This window comes from Pollicipes pollicipes, unplaced genomic scaffold, assembly GCF_011947565.3.
Source record: "Pollicipes pollicipes isolate AB1234 unplaced genomic scaffold, Ppol_2.1 Scaffold_5724;HRSCAF=6776_pilon_pilon_pilon, whole genome shotgun sequence".
NCBI classification, from domain to species: domain Eukaryota; kingdom Metazoa; phylum Arthropoda; class Thecostraca; order Pollicipedomorpha; family Pollicipedidae; genus Pollicipes; species Pollicipes pollicipes.
Window position 1 is genome coordinate 17,010,039 of NW_023596746.1, and position 20,373 is coordinate 17,030,411.

Consider the following 20,373-nt stretch of genomic DNA (forward strand, 5'->3'; position numbering starts at 1 on the left):
TTTTCTTGTTTGGTCTTGATTTTAATAGATTTGTCGTCGATTGCATATCAATTAAAAGAAAATTGAGGATGCCATATTTATCAGAAAATGAGACCTTAAGTCAATCTACATCAATATATGAACCTAGCTAACGTTTAACGTCAAAATGATCCATGTTTTGATAGTATGGGCATAAATAGATGCATGCAGTTCCAACGCATGTTTTCCCTCCATTCATTACACTGCGCAACATGTTTTCGCGAGAGCAAATTGAAAAGTAGGCTTCGTGACGCCATCGCATGTTTTCATCTGTACTTAGTTCCTTGGCGACACCCCGCACGGCTTTAAGATTTGCAGAATCGTCTTTTTGGTCGCATAATTATCGCATAGGCCTTCGATTTTGTTATATTTGACATTCTCAGACGCCAGTTGGGTTCCAAAGGCATCAAAAAATGATCCCTCGGAGCGTCAAAACGGGATCGCGAGCCTGAACAGAAATGGCCCTCTGCACAGAGATCTAATAGTGGCGGAGAGAGGCACACTTCGCCGAAAGTATCCGTTTTCCATGATTTTTCCTCCCTCTGGGCGAATTCCTGGTTACCGCACTAATGAAGCTAGCATAGATAAATTAGAATTAGATAAAGCTAACGATACCGTAGCCATTCCAAAAGAACACTGGTGGTGCCCGACGTGCTAAATAGAATGGTGCATCCCCTTCCTGCTGTATTAAAGCTCTTTCTCCAGAGTTCTCGCTATTTCAAGATCATTGAGTCTGAATGCATAATTTTGGCCACGTTAAGAACGGTGGTAGTATTTGACATGCTGATTATGATAGCTTTTAATGCGCCTGGAAACGAAATGTTCAATGACAACCAGACATCCGAATTTTAGACCTTTGAACTCAGATTCCCCAAAATTATCCAACTTATCAGAATGAAAGTGTTTGGCGGGTTGAATACCTAGTGTATCCCTTTTCATAGTGATGCATATCACCATGAACTCCAGGGGTCAGCGAAGTTCATAGTCAGTGAATGACGATTCCAACGCATTTTCTTGGATTCATTACAATGACAGTGTTGGACGTCGTGACTACAATAGCGCATCCGTTTCCAGCCGCACGAAAAAATTGGACCTCTAGATGTATTTAAAATTTCAAGGTCATTGAGCTTGCATCTGTTCTATCTTCCTCCAAAGTAAGAATTTTAAGTGGGCCATCGCTCCAGCACAGGGACGGCTGTCACCAGCAATCTTGGAAACCCTCTTAACCATGGTGCGTGTCGTTAATCGACACAGGTAAGATCTGTGAACTGCACAGATGTCTGTGGATATGGTCTTATTCTCGCATTCACATTCAGACTTATATTTGCGCTCATCCTCTTACAACTTTGTTAAAACGCATCAAAGTAGGAACGTCTTTTTCAAAGTGCACCAACTCACCAACGACATCAGTATGACGAACATTACCAACTTTTTAAATTGGAGTTAAGTTGAATGGGTCAAGGGATAACAACCTTTAACTGTGATTGCCCCCAGTAGTCATAGGTTTTAAGGTGGCGGAAATTAAGATGGCCCGTCGTAATCAGGAAGTAGAACACTCACAAGCGCTAAGAGTTTGAGAAAAATCGTAAGAGTCCGGATTTATTGACCTCGGCCTTCGGAGACGTTTGCAAGTCATAGTTTTGAATGCAGCAGAAGTCAGGTGCATATCTTAATTAGCCTGTCGAGCATTACTAGAGTTATGAATGTGAAACAATATTACGGTTTCTGGTTTAAAAGTATTGAACTAAATTATTTAGAAAGTCACAACCCCACTGTAGCGGGAAACACATCCAATATAGCAATTAGAAAGACGAACAAGACATGCGCTAAATCGTACGTGTGCGGATCTAACGACCATAAAGTTTGGGTATTTTAGAAGGTCTTTGTACTAAATGCAGTAAAATGAGATAATATTGTAATCAGTGAATCAATCACTTCTAGGGTTATGCGTTCAAAAAAACTGTAGCGTTTCAGTTTTGATGACCTTAAACTTTTCTGACATATCGGGGTCATACTAAATGCAACAAGTTTTGTCCTTCAGGTCATACATACTGCCGCCGACTACGGTGAATAAGATGCGCCATCGTTATCAGCATGCTCGACACTACAAGCATTACTAATTTGGCCACAGAAGTAAGTGCTACGAGGTCAATAATTTTATATATATATATATATATATATATATATATAATTATTATATATTATATAATTATATATATATATAATTATTATATATTATATAATTTATATATATATATATATATATATATATATATATATATATATATATATATATATATATGTTCTGTAAACATAGCAGCATTAATGAAACAACACTGACAAATATATATATATATATATATATATATATATATATATATATATATATATATATATATATATTATATATATATATATATATAATAATAATCAATAATCTCTAATAACTGCTCACTTTGTACGCGTTGATTCACAGGCACCAATAGCATTTAGTCTGCCAACGCGCAGTCCGCACCAATACGCACCTGCACGCAGCGTGCCCTGGCCTGCTGACAGGCGCCGTGCGACCGACCGAGTGCGATGGGCCGCGTCGGTGCTGCCAGGGCGGCACTACGGCACTACGCGTTCGTTGCAGCCGACGGCGGCGCCGCGGGTCGCCGACGACTGTCGGCCGCTATCAGGGTCGATCAATCGCCAGGTGACCATGGCCGCAGAGGGCCCAGGACGATACACAAAGGCACCCCGAGGTCGGCCTGCTCGCTCTGGCGGGCTCCCGGCGCGCCGAAGCACGGCCGGTGTTGCGGGAGCAGAGTACGAAACGCGTCTTGACGCTGGGAGCAAAGTACGAAACGCATCAGTTGTTTCATGTCATCCAATCCATATATGGTCAGGTAGGATACGGCTCCAATCGAATTACGTGATTTCCTTCAAGGCTCATCCAGTTTGAATAACACCCGTTCAAAATGAGCCAAATCCAGCATTGCCAGGATTACAAAAACCCCGCGTTCGTTACGTTCGTGGCAAACAGCTTGGTAAGAAAATTACCAGTCGGACAGCACTCGGCCTCGTCCCAATTAGGGCGTTCCTCACAGATCAACTGGGGCACTGCATATTGATATATTGGCTGTTGCTATTAACTCTCGCATTGGGATGCACGGGCTCTGGATTCATTGTGAGGCTTTGAGCTCAATCCAAATGACGATCTTTAGATACAGATTCTACCTTTTTTGAGTCCATGGAAAGGGAATATCTTTAATGGCCTGTAAGAACTTTATTCTGCGCAAATATACGTCTGCTATATTTTGCTTGGGGTTCTGAGCAAATACCGCTTTTGTGCTCTCGTAAGCTTGTCTCAAAGGATTTGCGTTCGACTGATCGCTGTTAAGTTTATGATTTTGTGGGGCGCTATTGTTGTTTGTTGGTTGTTTATTTGTTAATGTTGTTTCATTAATGCTGCTATGTTTACAGAACAAAAACAACTATCATTGGCTTCTACAATCGTGGTATGCGGCTATGGACCGTGTTCACGTCAGAGCTTGGAGTGACCGTTCAGTGTCTGACGGGTTACATAGTGTGTTTACACTTGACATGTGCGACGAGGTTAGTAGTCAGCTCACCGTCGGTGTCGGGAAAGTACTACCGGGATTTCACCAACAGGAAGGGCTGAACGAGCTTCGTCATGCAAGGCGTCGTGGACGATCACGGAAGGTAATTGCAGCGGCCAGTGACGTACGGTATCCATTGGGTGTCATGCATTATGTACCGTCGTGATGAACATCGGTATCATGCTGTTCACAATTTGTACCTTTCACAGGTTTGAACACGTCACCTACCAGGACCCCGGGTCGTCTCACGACGCCGCTGTCCCCGCGTCTCAAGCCTCTGGGACATGGCTCAGCGACAGGAGCTTCCTCAGGTGCAAAGAGCCCAATAATACAGGCTCCAGTTATTGCAGTGAAGAAACGGGTGTAACTTTGTAATCCATAATGTCATGTAATTCTGCATGTTTAGGTGTTCCAAACAATTTAGAATTGAAATTCCAGGTTTGCTACATTTGGGTACCGAGCCACGCCGACAGGACCTGGCTGACGTTGAGTGTGTGGCTCTGTACGAAAGGGAAAACCACGTATGCTGTTCTTGAAGGCAAATTACAAAATGTTCAGTAGATCCAATTCTCTGTTAAGTGCAACAGAGTTACAGGTGCCTCACCAATTGTGCAATACCTCGTATTGTACTGTATATTGATGCTGTACCTCGGGTGTCGAAAAGGCCAGGATGGAGGTGTCCTAAGATGGAATGAGGTCGGGTCATGCAACATGCGATCACGTGTCATCTTTCATGCAGCACTGTCGTCGTGGATCTTCGTGTATGCACGCGTTTTGAGTTCAGGATAAATTACAAAAATCACATTCTGGTGCTCTCACAAACATGGAGTGGAACACCTAGGCATGCACATATGTGCCTGACGATAGATTCTATCACGCTTCAGGCCCGGGTCAGAGTCGATAGCGGGCTAAGTCGCAAACCGATGCTAACGACGAGGCATTTCAAATAGCACCCCACCGCTACCATAAGTCGACGGCTCAACATCCGGTCCATCTGCAGGACGACGACAGCGCAGGCACCCAATGGCAACCGTTAACAAAGTGTACTGTGTGTTGCTAGGCACTAGCAGAAAATGGTCATGCGCGCAATCCGTTTGAAAATAGATGTCACAGTACTGCACTCCTGTCAAATGCCAGCAGGCAGGGAGGTCAAATGGCAAAACATTACACCACCAAATGCCGTACTCCCGACCAGACGCGTAACTGGAGCCCAATACATCAGATCGTACGCACGGCACGATCACATTCCACAAACAATTCAAAACAAAAAACAATTCCACAAACATAAGTGTCCCATGGGATCCTGGATCGCCCTCGGAATCCAGGCACAAGTCCATTTCCATATGTTTGGCGGATGGTGCCGGTAGCGCAGTGGTTAAGCTGCGTGTCTGGCAAACGATAGGTACGCAGATCACATTCCTGCTGTGCCTACCCGTCCTACAAAGATGTTAGGCAGGCGAGCTCAGGTTTTTCAGGTTCGAGTTAGGCAGACTCCCCTGCTGATTGACGCGCTTTACAGCATCACCTACACCAAAACCAGTTTGTCCATACATGCCTCAAAACTGACATCGGCTAACTCTTCGACGGTGGAGCAGTCCCCGGTGTCGACCTCGGTCGAGTGCCGTTCGCCCACTGTTATGAAGAAGTTTGTTTTTTGCATGTGACGCACCAGTTTCTTTTTGGCATGCATGCAGACAGTAGGTTTGCATGTGACAGCAAATACTGGACGTGCCAGCGAGAGCTCGTGTGGCATCGTGTGATGCCTGAGTACAGTTGCTGTTAGAGATCATCGCATGGTCTGGGGAATCCGACCCGGCGCTAGGTTACAGATCCGGCGGACACCACATCTGGAGCGGTTCATCGAAACACAAGAGCGAAGGTGACAATCCAGCCCTTTCAGAACCCCACAAAACCTAATAACTACTGCTGGTTTGTGCATACACAGTGGCTCTATCAGTAGCAGTCCTCATCAGTAGCCAGTAAGTAAAAAGTATGACATGCAGACTAACTGAAAATGACTGTCAGCGAGTCGGCATCCGTCTCGGCCGCAGCGTCCTCTACGTCCATACCCATCCTGGACAGTCTACTGCAGGATACCCTGCAGCCAAATAGTTCCTCCAGCTGTCGCCGGTGGGGTGACTCACGGCGACTTTCGCCACTTCTGCAATTCTTGATGGCTGCCACCTTAAACCTCCCTTCAATTTTTGAAGCTTCAACTTGATTTGCCCCAGTCTGACAACACCGGTAATTATATATAGACTCATGTGTTGTTATTGCACTTACTCAGGGCTGTTCATAATTCTGATTTTTCAACATGGCATCATGCCATACCAAGCATATTACCCCATATCATAAAACCACATCCTTGGTCAGGTCAAGATGAATAGTAATGTGCATGATGTCAGACCAGAGGGTCATTAACTGCTACACAAACCATGCACAGTGTTATACTGTTTTATACATGTTTGAATAGCTTTGATGTCACAATACCAAAACAATGCACTTTCTAGAAACATGCAATCATGGCAGGGGATAGTGATGTAAACCATGGACTAGACAAACTATGGGGCATGCATCAAACACCTGTGATGTTTTACAAATCATGTGTTTGAGGGTTGGGGGGGGAGAAGGTGTAGGGAGCTGTCAGTGATACATTAAATTATATGCAACATCTTAGTTTACAACATCTTAGTTGGTCAAATTTGGAGCAAATGGCCTGGAATGCTGCAAGCATGACAGCTTAGCCACCATCCCACTCCTGCCACATTCCATATAACCAGCTACTGGATTCACTGGATTTTTGGCCATCTGTGGTCTGGCATGAAGTCTTATGTTCTTGAAAAGCCCCCATCCAGACATTTCAGCCTGGAACTCATGACATATATCTAAATGGTGGGTCACCCTACCATCCAGAAGATCCAAAATTTTGAATTCCAGGAGGATGTCTAGGAGGGCTTTGACCTCCACCTCCTCCCAGTGTTGAGGCATCTGAGACAACTTGGGTGGTACCATGTCTGCAATCAGAATCATATGATGCATGAATTATAAGATATATACCAATTTCAGGCACATGACATACATGACACACACATCAATGATAATACATCAAGCGAAATACTGCAGAACACAGCTCAAACCAGCTTGTTTTTCACCTTTTATTGCCATCATATTGGACATAGAGCTAAGTGAGGGTGCACAAGTAATCAAAAATTGTTGTGTATTTCTGCATATCAATATGGTATGATTTTCAAAATGAAATGTTGATGGACACAATGCTTACCAATGTAACATCTACACCAGCAATACTCAAGATCTTGTCAAAATATATCATACTTGTACAGTCTAAGCATTTGAACAGACATTTGTATACCCTCAGAATAAGTTCATAACACATTAAGATGCAAATAATATGTGCATTAATCTTATATACACATTTCAAAAGCCCACAAAACAAAGTGTCTTTGTTCATATTCCTCATTGCTTTAAGTTGGAATGAATAATCATTACTCAAAATGCACACCTTTTACAGAATTCCCACGCCACCTCCGCATCAAATCGTCTTAGAAGAGCCAATAGTTCAAAGATCAGCTATTATCCTATCCATCCATCCATCCCTAAACTACACCATAGGCGGCCGTGAGCACCTGGCATGAATATGGTGAATGCGAAATATTTTGGAAGGGGTACCTACCTAACCACGCTGTGGCGAACCCACTTGTTCACTGGGATACGTACGTAGCCCACAGTAATATACTAACACGAGCCTTTGTGTCTGAAGCGCACGTGCAAGTTCTCACCCAGGCAAACAATTAGATAAGGTGGAATATCTCAGCTCATACACAAGTGTGACCAAAACACCGCGCTCCAGAATCATGTCGCGAGAAACAGATGTAGGGCGATGTAGAGGTCACGGATTTTTCAAATGATATCCTGGCAGTTAATAGCTCTTTCAAAACGTGCAATAATGACAGCGGAACACACGAAAAGCATAATTTTTATGTCAGTTTTCCGAATGATACAAAAAAATTTCAAAAAGTAGAAAGAAAGTTGAAAGCTTGCAGAAAAGCCTAGCATAAATCGCTAAATTCTGCAGCTTTCACCCTGAAAAGATTCATGGTCGCCGTCGTGATATATCTCGGCTATTATACAGTTTTTCATAACACGGCAAGTAAAATGTAGCGGTATATCATTCAGAGTGACAAATCAAACAACAGCGATCAATAAAACAGACATTGAGCGCGTATTTTTGATCTAATTAAGCTTAATGTGTGCTATTTGATCACTTGTATTTGAAATCAAGTAAGCTATAGAAGATATTCTTAATAAGCCACCTACCAAAGGTGGCTTAAACGAGTTGTGCGTTGTGAACGGGGCTATTTGTTAGAAGTCGACATTCTGCGTGTCCGTATTTCAAACATCTGCATTTCGCCGTCAGACTTTGGCCCATTCATCTTGAGCGTGACGATGCGCTGTTTTGTAATCTGGGCCGGCTCCTTTCCAGGTTCGCTTGGCGGTGCATCTGATTACTCTGCGAGACTCATCTAAAATACAGCTTGGGTCGTAGGCACAGGGGTTCTCAAGCTTACCTTTTCCTCTTTCTCTTGCAAGGGCAGTGTGTGTGCGACAATCTGAGCTTGGCCACTACTAAGGCTAATCAAAACAGCATTCGACTAAACAATGCAGTCGGGCCCGCGTCGACCAGCGCTTTCTTTTCGTCATTCCGCAACACCTGCTGACCTGAGGAGGACGCGGGGTCAGCGGGTTACTTACCTCGCGGACTGACGGCGCGTAGCGGTTTCTCCCAGCGCCCCGGAGCGGAGGACCAGACTTGGCCAGCCAGGCCAGTAGTGACACCAGGCCTCCGCCGAGCGGAGCGCACGACCTCCCGTCCATGCCCTTGGGCGCGAGCGGCAGGAGTGCAGTGGTCTAACGCCGACCGAGGCCCAACGCAGCGGAGGTCGGTGCTCGCAACAAGCAGAGGCTAAGCTCGCCGTAGCCATGAGCCAGGCGGCATGCCTCCAGCAGTTCACAGCGCTGCTGGCAGCCACGGGGACCACCGCATTCGCCTCGCTCTCCATCAGCCTTTGCGTCCGCACCATTGAGAACTGTTCCAGCATAGACGTCGGCCTCAACAGGCGGTTTGGCGCGGCGGACGGTGGTTGGCGGATGCGCAGCGATGCCATCGAGCTGATGCAGGTCACCCAGCAGAAGCGACACACAGGCCGGCCACAAACGCAGAGAAGCCATCCGCAGGTAGGAACTGGGACGGACTTCATGCGTGAAATTATTTGCCTCTGTTTTTGAACATTTCAATGTAGTGTTTTGCGGATGTACTGGAAATCAAGTTTACAGGAAAAGCGCAGAATTTTTGCGAGGACCAGCTGATGGCAGTTCTTGACGTCAGGCACCATCCTCACACCGTCCCACAGCGTCGCGTCAGGCCTTGACCACATGTAGATCCCATGTCGTCACTGTAATAGATTATTTCGCTTAAAGGTAGTGTTCAACATTGGTTTGGGGTTTGGAGCTCAAATAGCCATTTTGAACAGCATTCGGTGCAGTGCTTGGCCCTGTCCTTCTTAAGACCTCAACCAGTCTAGTTTCTGAGCTATACGCACGTAAATATGTACATGCTTTTTATGCAGAGCATTTCAGGGTCACCCAGGCATCCGTGACGCAATAATAACGTTATTTAAATCTTGCCATTCCGTTGGCCATGCGGCGATCAAGGCCAAGAAAAAAAGGGAACTGTGAAGTCATTCACATCGGGCATTCGTGAGCACAATTTCCAGACATAACGATCATCAAGTGGCTCTGAATCAATGTGATGCAAGGCAGGATGACACAGTCAAATAATGGCGTAATGATGAGTATATTTACTAAATAGAGATATTGCGTTATCTTCAGCAATCTTTTCCACTCAAAAATATAGAAATAATTAAAAGGAAGCTTATTTTATCACATCTGATGCTTGCTTTGATGTCTCCTAATATGGAACATCCCACCAAAGGGACTGCTCTGCCTTTTGGGCATGTTTCACGAACATTATCTAATGACAATTCAGGACCATAATAACAATAGTCTACTGTTGATATGTTATGTATACGCACATATGTATATGTAAATAGCAATGGGCGGTGCGACTGCAGCACTATCAAGACATGATAAGACATTTTAATTATTCTGAGTTCAAATTAAGCTTTCAACGCTTTGTATCAGAAATGTGCGTTGGCACTGCAGTTGTCGCGACGACCGTCGTTATGACAACTACCGTGGCACCTCTACTGGTGTATTAAAAGAACATTTGTAATTGGACCAGTGGGCGGCAAGACCCTCTCAGATGGAAACGTATTGGTGGAAGCTTGAGCCAGTGTGCCATTATGGACCATGAGATGCTTCCATTCCCAATGCAAAAATGCGCCTTGAAACGAGCTGCTGTGAAAACGCCATAGAGAGGAAATTAAAACCGCAGATTAATGTTTCGGTGCATTCCCAGGATAATAGCTTCTTGTTCACAGGCAAATAGCTTCTAATATGTTTTGTTTAAAGAGAAAGTTTCGGGCATTGGCGATACGTATTACACCAGCATGTCGACGAATAAGTGTGTTGCAAATATGACAGTAAACACGTTGCAAAAGCGAGGCAAATTAAATGTATTACTTTCATGGTGGTGAGCAGGGAGTCCAACAAGATTTTTCCTGCAAGATACAGCTTCAGATCGAAATTTTGAACCACTCAGAATTATTTCGAGAAGAATGGTATTGCTTATAAAATCGTGCGCGTGTAATCTAATGATAAACGAAAAGTTAAAAATGTGGTATAACCCATTTATAAAAGACAATGTTTGGCGTCCGTCTTGTTGTCATATGGCGTCGCGATATTCTTGGCATGCCATAAAGTACCACCATACGACTATCACTTTCATAGCGGTCAATTGATCATCGGTGATGAGTCGCCTACTTTTTGTTCGGGGGGGGAGGGGGGAGGAGCGCCTGCTTCCATCTCAGAGTGACGGCTCCGGGCAGAATGAGGGCAGTGATCTCATGGTAGTGATGCATCTACGTATCGAGCCCACTAGACTAATTATGAACCAAGTCCATTCCCTAAGGCGATGTCCATGTCACTCAGCGGGTGTTTGCTAGCGGGCGTTTGACCATCCCCGGATGGCGTTGATATATCCGATGCTGGTAAATCGGTAGGACTCATGTAGACGCAAAATATGTCCCTGAGCCATACAAGCTAGGTGGTTGCCAATTTATAAACGCACAGGTTAGTCATGGTGTAGCACCAGATGTAGGTGACGGTAAAATGTATGGTAATTTTCACATCTGTCAAAGTTGAATGAGCGGTGCGACAGAAATCGCTAAAAATATGTAATATTGGCAGCTGCTGCCTGTTATCCGGGATAAACGCAACACTTCGACCCAGGTTGGAAGTTGTTGGGGCCGCCTGCGAGAATTGTCCTTCCTGAAGGAGAACAAGGCATGCTACGTACTTTGTGTCCCTTTAACAGCCTTTACACGCCGAGCGCCATCACGGGTCAGAAAATCAAGTTGCGTCAGTCTCTCCTTCAAGACCCTGCACGCTCTTCACTAGCTTTGATAGCGACAGCGATTAGGGATGGCCCTCGACAGGAAAGTGCCGTGGGGCAGACGACCTCGCCCAAGCGGACTTATTGCGGGAGGTAGAAGGAGGAAAAGATATGTACTTAACAGTTGTCACTAAGGTCTTCGGAATGGGCTTTAGAAGATAATCAAAATATCCACATTTTGGTGTCTGTGAAAAATGCAACAACAGCGACGTTTAACTTACAGTTAAAGGAAATGTTCCACACGTTAAGATCTCGAAGGAAGTGCGATGCCTGATGAAATAAACTCACTTATGACTATGAAGATAATTTTAAGTGGAAAAGGCTGTTACGAGACAACACAAGTTTCTTTCTTTAGTAAATGTGCTCCCCAACACGTCATGGTTTGATTACGTTATCGCACCCTGCACAACAATGATTGAGAGCCATTTGACGGTCGTTATATCTGAAAAAGGCGCTCACAAACGCCAGTATAAACAACTCAACAGTTACTTTTTTATTTGCACTGATCGCCTTATGGCTTATGGAATGACAGGGTTTTAATAACGTTAATGTGGCGTTATGCATGCCTGGGTGACGTTGAAATATCCCCTGAAATTCTCTGCACATCTTCGCGGGCGTGTCTTACTAAGAAACTGCAGGGGTTCAGGTCTTCAGAAGGCCAGGACTGTGATCTGCACCGAATGATATCCAAGAAGGCTATTGCAGTTTTGAAACCCATATGTATGTAGACCATTCCCTTTAACAGAGAGTTTACAACTATTCTCATCCGCCCCCTCCATCTTCAGAATGGAAACAGTGTAGCGCAGTTGGGAAATCGTGCGTCGAAGCTTCGAAAGGTGTGTGGTCCGAGCGTCGCTCCTGGCTAAGGGCATGATAGTCCTTTCCCCCACTCCACCCCATCCCCACCCCCGGTCCTTCACATAAGTCAATGCTAAAGGATTCGTCGCTGAATGAGGCACGCTCCTGCCAAATGCTATCAGGTGAATATCCGTCCTTCCCTGCATTGCTCTGGGTTGTTTTTTATTTCAACGCACAGCAATGACCAGTGCCGGATGTCTGGCACTGGAGTTTCTACACCCATCACCACTGGTTATTTTTAGGACATTTATGTTACTTCGCGTGATGTGATCAGATTTAGTCACTTTAACGGTGCCAATAAGATCTATTCCCGGAGGGACACGGCAAAATCGGTCACTCTCTTCCCTCAGGGTTTTGGCTGGTCCTCAGAAACGATGCGGAGCAGAGCGCTGACATTGTGTGACACTTCTGCCGCTGCTGTAGGTCAGCTTGATCAAACGCGTGATCACTCGGCTACCCTCCGAAGAGAGGTTTGATTACCGGCCACGTTGGCTTGGATCGTGTAGCCGATCTCCCTCTTAAGGGCTCATGGACCCAACCTTTCCGTCCACGCCCAGTGTCGGGCTTCTGAGCGGGATTCTCCTCCAAGTGGGGACGCTGCCGACATTGCTTGAAAGCTTTGTGAAGTATAAAAATGGGTCCATAGATTTCGAAACAACAACCACACGGTCTGCTTGTCAGTTGTTTGGCCGGCATCGTATTAACAATTAGTTTCTGGATAGGTAGGCTGCATTTCTTTTTCCAGTTTGATGTTTAAAAAAATGCATTATACGATAAGACTAAATAATGATGCCATTGCGACATTGCAGAGGCCTTAAGAGCAATTCTGATCCACCAAGGTATCGGCATATATATATATATATATATATATATATATATATATATATATATATATATGTACATTAGCATACGGCTAGGTCTGACTTTCTGTGCATTTTGGGAAAAAATCTGTGATAACATAGTCGTCAATGCGTTTTGAATGTATGCATTGGTCACGTATAGTTATTAGAAGGATAAAAAGGTGTGCAGTTCAACTTGAAAATAAAATGATCCTATGTCCGTTCGGTGACCTTTGACTGCCGATGATCACCTATCCTGATCATGACGAGATTTGATATCCCTGAGACTTGTTCAGCAGCAGCAGAATATGTGCACATGCCCTATGGAGCACGGTCTCTCAGCTGCGTGATTATGCATTCACAGTTGAGTCCAATGGCGAAAAAATCGCCGTGGACAAGGCAACGATCAGTGGGGTCTGTGGCGAGCTTCATGATTACAAGAGTTTTAGGCTTCTAGTTTAACAAATGACCCTATCATGTCAGGTCAAAGGTGAAGTTTTCTCAAAAATCGGCCTTTCAGCTTTACATGCTCATATCTCCGAGATCATGCCTTGTAGTGGCATGAACCTGAAGGGGCGTGTTCCATGCTTAATGGGTAGTAAAACGATGCATAGATGTATTTTACGGCATGTTTATGATGCATGCCTCTGTCAATGTAACATTGTCGGCCCGCCGCGCGCGTTCCGCGGCATCATCGATTGCGTACCCAGAGGCAGTGTTCCTCAAAAACCGCCGCTGCTCCGAGATCATAAAGGCTAGAGATGTCTTTTTTGTGTCAGCACACTTCAATGGATGCCACATAGGCTACGGAGAATTTGGATGCGATTGCGCGACATGCCGGAGAGCTATTCCAAAAAACCTTAGGGGGAACCGCATCGACATCGAGCTATCCGAGCGAGGCTAAAACTAACGATGCATTACAGGGGACTCACTTTTCACTGGCAATCAAAAACAAAACAAGCGATCAAAGACGAATAGCATGTGGGGCATCATATGATTCAGGCGCAACGAAGTGCGTATCATATGTTTCAGAACGGTGCGGAGATTGCTGAGGCCTCGTCTCGCCAGATGCTTTCGCTGACTGACTGCCAAACGATCACAACAATCGCCGGTAAGAAAGCGTAGGCCTGGACGCGGCCTTGTTAGCTGTCACTTAATATGTCACTGACGTTGTTGTAGTGGATAGATTTGAGCGTGTTTGAAAACCTTGCCAACTTTGACGGCCTTGCCACGCTTGGCGCTCAAAGAATGTTGGTACGGCCTCTGTGGACTTTACATTCCATGGGCGGAGGCATATACCTGTCGCAAAATCTATAGGTTTTACCTCCGCCGTTTTGAACACCTATTCGTGCTGTCACGTCTGGTCGGACAAGACCCTTTTGCGCATTGGAATCTCCTGCTGTCACTTTTACTGCTGTCACCTTCAGTAGTTCCCTGAGGTAAGTTCACGACATTGCATAACTTTGGCCTCGCATGAGCATGCCCCTCCCCCCCCCCCCCCTATTACATGCAGGACAATGATACTGGTTAAACGTAAAATATTCAGTAACGTTGTTTTCAAGCGACCTGAAGACTTGACTTGACGTGTCTTCACGTTAAATAACCTCTTCGCTGCCTACTGGTCATGTTCAGTCACTTCCGCTTATGGTATTACGGGTTTGGAGGCTAATGTCGCGTAAGTCACAATATTTTTTTTCCGATCTTACTTTGACCTCGAAGCTTCCTAAGAAAATTCAAAAGCATTGATGGCGTTTGCGACACAACGCTTTGACAACGTGCGAAGGTTTTGGTAAGGACATCTGAATACAAAACGAAAAACTATGTCACGGGTCGCAGATTTCCGACAGTTTCGTCTTCCCGAGCTTTAAGAACTTGATCATGAATTGGTGACCTGACGCGGTGCAGAACGTAAATTCATCAGGTCCTGTGTGAAAACATTGCTAAACAATGGGAAATAGCACGATGCGCTGAACAGTTTGAAAGATTCTTCCGTATCACAGGTAGGAAGGCCCCTCATTTCCATGGAAACGGTTAGAAACACTGCCTCAGAGGGCGACAAAGTGAAACACTGTAAAATATTGCCGATCGATGCAACATTGACACTGCCTCGTTTGTAAACAAAACGTTCAACAACCATATTTATTTTTAATATACATAACTACAATTGTTTCATCACACGTCGGCCAATAACAAAACCGAGCGAGATGAAGAAAAATTATTGGCTCTGGAGCCTAGAAGTACACGGCATAGCAAAAGTTTTTCCCGAAAAATTACATTCGTGAGGCGGGAGCAGATCGAAATATCGCTGTAAACCGACGCTCGGCGTTGCAGTCGCCGTATGCTGGGCGGCGGTGACCGCCGCCGGAAACGTCAAACCGTGGGCGGCAGGCGATACAAAATAACTTCGTGTTGGAAACGATGCTACTGGGCGCTCTTGAAGCGACGCGTGCAAATATGTGACATTGTAAGGTCCAATATGTCAAGGCCCTCGGGTCTAAGATCATCCTGAGATCAAAGTCAGACATTTCCCGACTGACTCGCATCTTACACATGGCCGAGCATGCGTATTCGACGCACCGGTCCAAAGAGCAGCTGCTCAGAGGCCGAAAACCCGAACCGTGTGTTGGCAAAGACCACACGGTAGCGGAAGTACCGTCGCAGCCGGTATCTACATATCGTCAAAGCCCCAGCCCTAGACCTTCTCAGCAGTGCGGCGCTGGTCTCACTGCTGTGCGGCGCGTCCTCGGGCACTGCCGCGCCAGCCGCCGCCAGGAGGGTTAATGTGCCGCGCTGCTGTCCCCATTCTGCGTACTGCCTGTCTCCCACTTTCCTGCCGCTATGCCACTGAACCAGAAGGCAGAGGCGCAGTGCGTGCTGCCTGTGGGAGCGCCGAGCGCTGGTCCAGCGGCACGCTCTCCGGTCTCCCCTCTCTCGAATTCCGTCCTGCATCCGGGAGGCGGTCGGACGGAATGATGCGGCGGCGGCAGTGGCAGCGGCAGCGACTACCGCGTTGCCGTGATCTGCTGCTGCGACTACCTGCGGCAGACGCGTTTAAAGGGGCTGTGAAGGAAGCACAAGAATCATGAAGGTGGTGAAAATACGAAACAATATATCAGGTAACCAGGCATACAATTGCAATTTCCATATTTACCAATTTCGACCAATTTCGACACAAATATAGATATAGGTTCGATCGATTGTAGAATAGACTGCAGTCGAAACAGGATTCTGACACTTTTGGGGAAGTGCTTAGTTTCATGGAATGTTCCACATTTGAAGATGTTAAAGCAAGCATCACGTATGATGAAATGCGCTTTCTTATAGCTGTTGTTGTACTTGTAAGTCAAAAAGAATGCTCGAGATTGCGCAATTTCTCTGTTAAGTCAATATGTTTCCCAATATGTTATTGTTTGATTACGTCATCACACTATGAACAACATAAATTGAGAGCCAATTGACAGTCGTTATATCTGAAAGAGCATGTTTACAAACGCCAGTATGAACCGCTTGACAATTAAACTTTGCGTGGTTCTTCACATCGTCGAATGGCTAATTGAATGACAATACTTTAATAACGTTAGTATGGCGTCATGGATGCCTGGATGCTCAGATGCTCATGGATGCTCAGAAACGGAAGGGGCTTAGGTCTTTCGCGGGCAGGGCTGTAAAATACACCAAATGATCTGTAAGATGGCTATTGCAGTTCCAAACCCCACGCAAATGTGGAACACCCCCTTTAACCTTTACCAGCTTACCTTCAAAGCAGATCTTTCTTAGAGTTGACGGTGGGGGGAAATCTGGTGGTGCCTGGGCTTGGCCGTGGGGATGCGGCCATGCCATGCCTCTCCTCCCATCACCGCCGGACACGCCTCGGTGACGGTGTGCACGGCTCTCTGCACCGCCCTGGCGCGAGCCAAATAGGGCGAGATGGCCGGCGGAGCTCACTGTCTATTGCGTCCCGCAGCTCGCCGTCGCTGAGGTCTCGCGGGAGTGAAGACTGGGTGACTGACCCGTGACTGGAGATCCGTTAGATGTAGCTCACGGCCTCAAAGTTTATTGCAGGGATGGCAAAGACCTTCCTCTTTTGCTGCTCACGTGCGGCGTTGATGATTCTTACGGTTCTCGTCCGCCACCTTGGCCAGCAGCAGCTGTTCCAGATGGGTTCAATGTCCGTTGCGCTGCATGACTGGTTGTTCTATGGTCTGCGTATACTGAGACAGTTCGCGGAGTAGCGCAATATTCCGAAAGAAGCCGCGTGCGACCAATCACGTACTGCAAGATGTCATTGAGAGCACTGCGGGGGTCTTGGTGAAGACGTATGTTCGGAGCTGGTGGATGACCAGTGGCAGCCATATGAAAGCAAAAGCAAATATATGGAAATGATTCGCCACGCACTGAACGCTAGATCATATGAAACTTGTTGCACCTCTCCGGTACATGCCATTAAGCCGGTATTCAGAGCCCTTAAAGGGGGTGTTCCACATTCGCATGCGGTTTTGAACTGGAATAACCATCTTGAAAATAATTGCACGCAGTTTATTTGGCTGCCCTGATTTCCTGCTTTTTGTTGCAATCCTATACAATGTCTCGTTGCTTTCTATGTCCGGCAGTTTTTGCCAATCATATGCCTCCTTCACCGCGATCGAATCGCGCACGGTCTGCCAGCCATGGGGGCTTCCTAGAGCTATTTGTCGCATTTACCTGAAGGGAATGAGCCGGTAAGCCGGTATTCAAGGACGGACCCTTCCTGTCCTTCTAAACTATCCCTGAACACTTCCCACATCTGATGTGCAGTGAGACCAGTTAGAATATCATTTCGCTGGATGATAGCAAGAAAGGCTGTAAGTGCTTCAAACCTAGCCCTAGAAAAATTCGGAATGAGAGTATTATTAGCCTTGTTTGAATAACCCACACACAACGAAAGTCTCACAACATTACGGTCACTACCTCCCAGTGTCTCACCTTCTGTCAAAGCATCCACCAACCCCTGCCAATTAGTCATAACAAGATTTATAACCTCATCTCCCCTAGCGGGTTCACTCACCACCTGCTAAAGAAAAAATTTCTTCAAAACAAGCAAGGATATTTTTGTAGCTATTTGGCAATTGCTCAAAATCTACGCTCCACCCTGGGATGTTGAAATCTCCCTGCACCTCTCGATATCATTGTCAACTCGTTTATATCTGGCGTTCGTGAGCACGGTTTCCAGCTATGTCTGTTAACTTGCTCTAGATCAATGTTGTGCAAGGTGCTAAGGCGTAATAAAAAATGACGTATTGGGAAGCATACTCACTAAACAGAGAAGTTGTGTTCTCTAAAGCAGTCTTTCCCCCATCGGTGTATTTTAAGTGAGCGTATTTTCCCATACCTGATGGTTACTTTAATATCTGCAAATATGGAACAAACCCTTTAAAGGTAACGGCAATACATATCAGCAACTATATTGGTAAGCATGACCCAACGTGCAAAGGAAACGATATACCATGGCACAGTGTATGCTAATGAGTAAATGCTTAACAATGGGTATATGCTTACTAATAGATACACAAAGAACCCAATGTGATGTCTCTCTCGTGATGAAGTTTCAACCTTCATTGCTACGAATTCGAAGAAAATATGTGTGCATATTTACTTGGCATGGTTCAGTTTTCCTTGGTCAGCAATATGGCAACTGATACAAAATCAGTTGCTGCATCCTCTCTACACTGAGTTACCATGACCAAATAGTCTCCAACAGCATTGTGTCTCATGGTGTGTTGCGTATGTCGAGCGTATGTGTAGCCGTTTGGGCGCATGTTCTTCCCCTCCTACCGGTGAACCCCAGGCTTTGACCACACCGATTAAAAACGACGCAGATTAACATGAACGACATCTGCTGTGTGTCTCCTGATCACGACTATTTGAACTAAGAAAACTTCAACGCCTAAGGTGGTGAAATCAGTTCGAAAACTGTTTGTGAAACATATCAACAGCATTTTTTTCATAATGTCTTAAGTTATACTAAAAGGTGTACTGTTCTTCTAGTCTCTGGGTCTGTTCTCGGCAAGAACTAAGCGGGTGACTCAGTCACACTACACCCGGGTTGCACTGGAGAAAGTAGGCAACCGATACGCAGACGTGCGTCCACGTGGGGACCGCTGCGCAGCTCCGGATCAAGCACGACACCCATGCGCTTGGTCCGGGCATGCACGACCGATCGATGCCCGCACAGGCGCCCTTCCGGCATCTCTGGTAGGAGTCCGCCTCTGTAAACAAATGCCTTGGTTAGTGTGGGCTGCATTAGGCACACAAGCTGCAAACACTACCGGGTGGCGAAACTCTTAGCAATGCAGTGCGAATGAGATGGTGCGCGTTGCTGGAGAAAGTGGCCGTCGGCATAACACACTTACTGAGGCATGAGAACCATGAAGCTTTGCTTCAAAACCACTGAGGTCAGTCAGCCGTAGGACTGGAAACAAAAAATAGTCGTACGTACGGGTAACAAAATCGGTCCCTGATAAACGCCCCTGTGAAGCAGAAAACTTAGCGAACACTGTCGTCAGATATCATGCGTGCTGACATAGATACTGAGTTAGATACCAGGTTGCGAGAAGAGCCCAGAGCTTCGCAGATATCTGTGGTAAGCAGCACGCGGCAGAGAGTCAGCATTCCAAGGACTGTCGAAATATTTCCGAGCATTTAGGTTAGAATCAAAGACTGAAAGACAACCGTTTATAGCCTGAAAGTTTAAGTATCGTGTGTTTTTTCATACTCCAACGGTGAAGCAGCGTGTTGCGCAACATCTTTGAAGGATACTGTCCATATGACCGGCACTGTGAATGTGAACCTCACCAGAGAGTTTAGCTCGGGACTTTAAGAAGTCATGTCCGAAGGCTCGACTAGTTGAGCCAGTGCTTCACCGTTGGTATATGCTGTTTGCATTGGAGATATGGTATTATTTATGGAGGGGGGGGGGGGGGCGTTCATTGCTCGTGTTTTCGTACCAAAACGTGTCTCTTGCGTTCCTGGTTCGTGAGCAGCAACAATTTTTAGGAACCTCCATAAAGAGCATCATTTATCCATTGTATAAATATTATCGTTATCATATCATACAAATATCATCATATCATTATCATATCATTAGCATCATGTATGAATTAGACACGTAGGCGTCCCGTTCTGAACTATCTGCGGCGGCCGGCCCGGCCTCGCCTTTCATAGCCTGCGGTGGGACGGCCGGCCGGGGCCGGCCGAGCAGAGGCGGCGCCAGGCACCGCGCTATTGCATCCCTCGACCTAGGATTCTGACGAGCTCATAAAGCGCCTGAGCAAAGCACAAAGAATACGAGTAACAACGTCCTCAGTTTCTACAAACATAGGTGACATGCAATCCTGTACAATGCAATATTGAACACGTAAGAACACCGCAGCCTGTCCGGCTGACGCAGCGTGTCCCGCGACCGCGGGTTATGACGCGGCACACA

General features: G+C 46.0%; 2 protein-coding genes across 4 annotated transcripts in view; one reads left to right on the plus strand and one right to left on the minus strand.

The window, feature by feature from the left end:
- Positions 1-2,628, minus strand: part of LOC119103608 (transient receptor potential cation channel subfamily A member 1 homolog) — a 44,530-nt gene extending 41,902 nt beyond the window's left edge. For 2 of the 3 annotated variants that reach the window (XM_037227203.1, XM_037227200.1), the window contains exon 1: positions 2,544-2,628. The gene's annotated coding sequence lies outside the window, so the exon portion shown is untranslated. The remainder of the gene's footprint in view (positions 1-2,543) is intronic. The other variant, XM_037227201.1, reaches the window with a different exon arrangement.
- Positions 2,629-8,441: 5,813 nt separating this feature from the next.
- Positions 8,442-20,373, plus strand: part of LOC119103529 (uncharacterized) — a 32,656-nt gene continuing 20,724 nt past the window's right edge. Inside the window, exons 1-2 of the mRNA XM_037227109.1 lie at positions 8,442-8,876; positions 13,944-14,022. Coding sequence (XP_037083004.1) covers positions 8,622-8,876; positions 13,944-14,022 — 334 coding nt within the window. The 5' untranslated portion in view covers positions 8,442-8,621. The remainder of the gene's footprint in view (positions 8,877-13,943; positions 14,023-20,373) is intronic.